The 6,795-nt window shown below is 29.8% G+C and overlaps 1 protein-coding gene across 1 annotated transcript; it reads left to right on the top strand.

Moving 5' to 3' along the window:
* The first annotated feature begins 606 nt into the window (after positions 1 to 606).
* Positions 607 to 6,471, top strand: LOC112732455 (probable GABA transporter 2). The gene is made up of 7 exons (XM_025781188.2): positions 607 to 932; positions 1,010 to 1,240; positions 1,650 to 1,747; positions 5,074 to 5,260; positions 5,334 to 5,464; positions 5,537 to 5,773; positions 5,876 to 6,471. The coding sequence occupies exons 1-7, from the start codon at positions 848 to 850 to the stop codon at positions 6,263 to 6,265; spliced, it is 1,359 nt and encodes a 452-aa protein (XP_025636973.1). The 5' UTR covers positions 607 to 847; the 3' UTR covers positions 6,266 to 6,471.
* Positions 6,472 to 6,795: the final 324 nt, after the last annotated feature.

Below are 6,795 nucleotides of genomic sequence, written 5' to 3'. Positions count from 1 at the left end.
TATACTGGACACGCATATTGATGCTGTGAGGAGGTATGCAGCGAAAGTTTTATATAAATATGTGGATGTTTATTTTTCATGCAAATGAGATGTTTATTCTTAATGTAAATGAAAATTTATTCTTCATGCAAATAGAATGTTTGTTCTTAATTCAGCACTTGAAGTTGGTGACGGCATAAGATAGTGGCATTGAGGAGGGAGTTTGAATTAAAAAGGAGTGTAATTAGGATTAAAAAAAATGGTTAAAATTTTAATAGTAGAATTAAAATTAGATTAAAAGTTAATAATTTTTACACTATTTTTAACTTGAGTTGGAGTGATTTTTCTTTTTAATCTTCGATGGCTAAAAAATCAACCCATTATTCACATTGTTTAGATATTCAATGGTCTACCTAGAAAGATTGTAAAAATTTTACTAAATCAGCCTACACATTAGATTTCCCTCATGATGTTAATACTCTCCCTCTTCCTCCCTCAACTGCCTCCTCTGCCTCCTCTAGAGTTAATGCTTTGCTCTGCTTCACTTAAATGGTAAAAGTCGATGTCTCCGCGCATGCACTGCCTCTCCTTCTTAGTATAGATTAAGGAAAACTTTTAAGTGTGAACATACATGAATTATACATATCCGTATGTTCAGAAAATGCCAAATCCTAAATGTGTAAATGTGAAAGCGCTCTGCCCCTTTCCCCCTTGCCTAGCCAACATTCGCCCCTCCCAGTCCCACCACTCCACTCTCCTAGTCTCCTCTCTTGTCTTTTACTGATATTATTATTACTATTTTGCAATTGCCAATTTCCATTACCATATATAAATAGATATCCCCGGAATCCACAAGACACAACCAACCATGGCAGAACCACCTAAAGGGGACATCTCCCCAGAGAGCCGCAACGAGGACGACGCCGGAGCCGCCTTCGTCCTCGAGTCCAAAGGTAATCAACAAATTTTGGTTTTCAATGATATGATCCTGCAGCATGATAACAATCAAGAGAAAATGATGTATATGTAGGTGAATGGTGGCATGCGGGGTTTCATCTAACGACGGCGATAGTGGGGCCAACAATACTGACGCTTCCGTACGCATTCAGGGGGCTGGGATGGGGCCTTGGGTTCTTGTGCCTCACCGTGATGGGCCTAGTCACCTTCTACTCTTACTTCCTCATGTCTAGAGTGCTCGATCACTGCGACAAATCAGGCCGTCGCCATATCCGTTTCCGCGAACTCGCTGCCGATGTCTTTGGTAATTTCACCATGCTTACTATGCGGCACTGCCATTTATATCTGCCACGTGTCAATGTTGCTTATAGCCACATTCCCTGCTTCGTTGACTTTCATAACCGATGCCATCAAACTACTGTTTCAGCCCTAAATTTGGCCATTTTTCAATGAGGATAGATAATTCTTCCACACTATTTTTTGGAACAAATCTCTCGTTAACTTGTATCAATCTAATTCAAAAATAAATAAATAAATAAATAAATAAATAAAATATTTAAATATTTTTATTTAATTCTTAGACGCATATTTTTTATTATCGTTACTGCATATAGTGTAGAACTTATTTTAATAAGTTGTATTCAGTTGGTCATAACATTTCTTTTTCTTTCTTATTTTGATAACATTTTCTTGGTTGCTTTGGTTTGTGGCAGGTTCGGGATGGATGTTCTATTTTGTAATCTTTATTCAAACAGCAATCAACACTGGAGTTGGTGTGGGGGCAATTTTGCTTGCTGGCGAATGTCTTAAGGTTTGCCTAATTATTATTAGTATTACTTTTCTGCTTATATTATTGCCAATATTTCTAACAATGCTACGTTATTCTCTTTTTACATTCCTTCTTTTTTATGTCATTAAGTGAGAAAGGATAAAAGAAAGTATAATAGATTTGTGTCCTAGTGAATAACTCGTATATATCTCCATTAATTTATACTCGTACTCTACGTAGTACTATTTTATAAATTTAATAAATTGTATTTTTAAAATATTAATTAAGAAATAAACGAGAAATATTAAATTTTTTAATGTATTAATGATATTTTTTTTAAAAAATTTAACTAATATATATTTTAAGAATACAAATTAAAATTATTAATAATAAAAAATTTTAAATATTTTATTTTAATAAATTTTATATTTTTTATGAATAATTTTATTATGTGTTTTAAGAACAAATGATAACTAAAGCTTTAAAAACATAATCACTCAAAACTTTCCATTTGAATATCATCCGAAGTGTCACCAAAAAAAAATATCATCCGAAGTTCGGTTTTGCCGTGGAAAAATGGTTTTACACTTTAAGTAATTAACGTTTCGTGACGTGTACTATCATTCATTCTTATTCCATGGGGATAAGACATTTGACTATTTGAGAGTTAAGACATACGAAAATGGCAATATAAAAATATCAAAAATATTATTTGTATATTAAAATTAATTATTAATGTATTTATGTATAAATATATGTGATTTAATTTATTTTTAATGTATATTTATATTTTAGTATGTATTTTATATTGGTATCTGATTTTAGTAGCTGATTTTGGTGTATAATATCACCTTATTAATTAATTGAATTATGCTATGTGTATATCAAAATCAACTACCAAAATTAACTACCAATATAAAATACATGCTTGAATATAAATACATATTGAAAATAAATTGAACTACATATATATGTATATATACAAACACATTAGTAACTAATTTTAGTAACAAATTTTAGCGTACAAATGACATTTTTATAATTAATTATATGTCTCCTTTCCTACCGTGTGAGTTAAGCCGAAAAGCCGAACTTTTGGCGGCAAGCAAGGCAGCCGATTAGATGAGGTGAAAACGAAAAGGCTAAATCTAACAAATTTTAAGTTATATTGTCAGTTTAAAATAAAAATTATACCATTAATTACTTTTGAATTAAGATAATAGATTCTTAAATAATAAATATTATAAATTTAAAAGTAATTAAAGTATTGTTTTATTATTATTATTTTAGAGAATTTTTTTTCAACAAATCCAGTTAGCTTATTAAGTAAGATGTTTCTTTGAGAAAATTATAGATGAGATCTGGATATATATTGTATTAGGTGATTATTATGGGTGTGTTTATTTTTGTTTTTGGAAGGAAAAAAATATATTTAAATTTTTTAAAAGTTTCAATTTTTGGTTTGGTTATTTTTTTATTTATAAACGTAGAATTGATTTTATACCTATAACTAGGTTTAGAAGAAATAATAATTTTTAGCTTTTTGTCTTACTAACTGGCATTCAGCCATTAATTCTAAATAATATTTATTTTTTCTATCAATTTTATTTTTTTATACATGATATTATTTTATTTATAGAGTTCTTATTATTTTTTTATATGAGTTTTTTTTTATTATTTATTATTTTTATTTTTTATTAATTTTTTTGTTTGATATTATATATTTTTATAATATAATTTATTAATTCTATTAAGTAAAATAAATTAAACAAAAAAATTAATTATAAATAATAATAATAAAAAATTATAACATATTAAAAAACATATTAAAAATATTAAAAATTATATAGAAAACATACTAAAAAAATATCAAAAAAATAAAATATACATAAAAAAATATTATAATTTAATATTATATCTTTTTTAATAATTATCTATTTAAAAATAATTTTTACTAATATTATTCAAATAATATTTATTTTATCAAAATTAATTTTAGTATAAAATTATTAAACAAAAATTATGTTGATACGAATTCACTTTTATTCAAAATTAATTTTATAAAATCATTTTTATTCAAACTTCATTTTAACAAATATCAATCCAAATACACACTATATATTTAGCTGATATGTGTTTTATATCACACATGTTAAGAGCATCACAATTCACAAGGATAGAAAAATACAATAAAGTACTGACATAAGTGGAATTGGAATTTGTTTTATGCATTAGAGGAATAATACTTCGAGAGTCTATACTCGGTGTAATAAATTGATGGAGTAAGAGAATTTCTCTGAAAAAGAACTTGGAATGAAAAATAAATTGATGTCAAGTGTCATTGTGCATTAAAGAAATATTTAAATAAATTAAAAGTAGAAATAGTAGATATTTTAATAATAGTAAAATTTTATTATTCTCCATAAATATTAGTTAAACACTTATACTCACTTCAATTTTTACAACTTCTACTTTTTTTCAACAAAATCTTATTTATATTTTAATTGCTATTTAAAAAATAAATCCAAAATTAAAATTTATCTCAAATTTTAATATTTATTTGTATTTTTTATATTAAGTAATGTTATTAATTAATTAAAATTTGAATGACGTATTTTTGTTATTATTATTATTATTATTATTATTATTATTATTATTATTATTATTATTTATTTTTTTTTAATTGTGAATTATTTTTTAATTTAAAAAATTTAACAATATTATTACAAAATCCAAATTAACTACTATAGCTATGTTGATTTATTTAGGTAGGACCATAATAGAGATTAAAATTAATCTTCTTATTAAAAAAGATAAAAAAACTTTAGACTTTTCGAAGTATTTAGTAACTAAAGAAAATGAGTCAAAAACAATTATAACTTGACTTATTTAACATTTATTAATTATTGCAACAATTAATGCATGAATACTAAATAATATAAGTTCTGACTATTTTTTATTGTCTCCCTATTATTACCGTAGACTTTAGTCCTCATTTATTGTTCACACGCAAAATTTAAGTGAAATTATTTCTCATGACAAGCTATAAACTAAGATTTAAAAGAGTTCTTAGTTGGAAGATGCTTTAAAGTTATCAATTCAAAATATGTTTATAAAGAACCTATAGTCATTCCCATTACTAGCATTCCCCGAATTATTAGGCTACGGTTATCAAGAGGAGGGAGGTGAATCAGCTTGCTGATCTATCAACCAACCCTGACTAATAAATTTATTAAGAGAGCTAATAAATTTACTTTATTAAGGCAATTGAATTGATAACTACTGCAAAACAGCGAGCTAGCTAGCTACAATCTTGTTTAAAGTAAGGATATTAAATTGGTGAAGTAATAATGTTACGTTTATTGAAGATCATGTACTCGAATCTTTCACCCCACGGAAGCCTAAAGCTGTACGATTTTATAGCAATGGTGACAGTGGTGATGATAGTATTATCTCAGCTTCCCACATTCCATTCACTGCGACACATCAATTTGTGTTCTTTGTTTCTAAGCCTGGCCTACACCTTCCTCGTCGTTGGTGCCTGTATTCATGCAGGTATTACTATTACTATTTCTGTAACTATATGATGCAATGCAATGTGTAATTAGTTTGCTTTGCTTTGCTGCAGGTACCTCAAAAAACGCACCTTCAAGGGACTATTCCCTAGAAGCCAACAAGTCTGATAGGGCCTTCAACGCCTTCACTTCCATCTCCATTATTGCAGCAATATTTGGGAATGGCATACTCCCAGAAATACAAGTAATGGAATCAAATTATTTAATAAGCATAATAGTGTGGTTATGAATGATATGAATGAATGAATGAATGCAGGCAACTGTAGCACCCCCTGCCACAGGGAAGATGGTAAAAGGGCTCATCATGTGTTATGCTGTAATATGCGTCACATTTTACTCTGCTGCAGTTTCTGGATATTGGGTATTCGGAAACAAGTCCAATTCTAACATCTTGAAGAGCCTTCTTCCAGATGACGGCCCTTCTCTCGCTCCCACTTGGCTCCTCGGCCTCGCCGTCGTCTTTGTGCTTCTTCAGCTCTTTGCCATTGGCCTCGTAATTAATTAAATCCATCATTTCCTTCCTTCCTACCTTCTTTGTCATATATATTAGAATTTAATAATAATAGAATGATCTGAATATCATCATCAATCACAGGTGTATTCTCAAGTTGCATATGAGATAATTGAGAAGAATTCAGCAGATGCCAAGCAGGGAATGTTTTCCAAAAGAAACCTCATTCCGCGCATAATTCTTCGAACCATTTACATGATATTCTGTGGATTTATGGCGGCCATGCTACCATTTTTCGGGGACATCAACGCTGTGGTTGGTGCTTTAGGCTTCATTCCTCTGGATTTCGTTCTGCCTATGCTTATGTACAACATAACCCACAAGCCCTCCAATTCATCTTTAACTTATTGGATCAACATCTCAATCATAGTTGTCTTTACTGGTGCTGGAATCATGGGTGCATTCTCTTCTATAAGGATATTGGTTCTTGATGCCAACAAATTCAAGCTCTTTGGCGGCGATATTGTCGATTAAATTAACTTATGTATAGTAAGCAACTACGTAGCTTAATTCGATCATCGCTGGAGCCTTATGATTGATTCAAGTGATGGGTGTTATATATTAAGGGGTCCACACCTCGAAATCTTAACTGTTCATAAATAATTAGTTACGGAAAAGTATAGGTAGCCAATGAAAATATTAGACAACGTGAACAATGAATATATCGGATGTTCAATTCATTAGGCGTGCGCCAATAGTTATTCTAATATTAAGATGGATCCCGCTAGGGAGACAATGGGTTATTGAGTTATAAAATGAACATTCCCGGGAAAGTATGAGGAGCCAATGAAATATTTATAATGGAGGTTTAGGGAGTATTAGAGATATAATTATTAGTGTTACTAGGGGTGAGCACGGGTAGCGGGTACCCGATTACCCACCCGAACCCGAACCAAACCAATCAAATTGGTTCTGGAACCGACGGGTAATCGGGTCCAATCCGAACCAAACCAATGACATTTGCTGATGATTGGTTCGGGTATCGGTTTTGGGGGTGCGGAACC

The sequence above is a fragment of the Arachis hypogaea genome, chromosome 13 (assembly GCF_003086295.3).
Source record: "Arachis hypogaea cultivar Tifrunner chromosome 13, arahy.Tifrunner.gnm2.J5K5, whole genome shotgun sequence".
Classification (NCBI taxonomy): Eukaryota; Viridiplantae; Streptophyta; class Magnoliopsida; order Fabales; family Fabaceae; genus Arachis; species Arachis hypogaea.
Note: the sequence above shows the minus strand (reverse complement) of the source record. Positions and strands in the feature narration are given on the sequence as shown.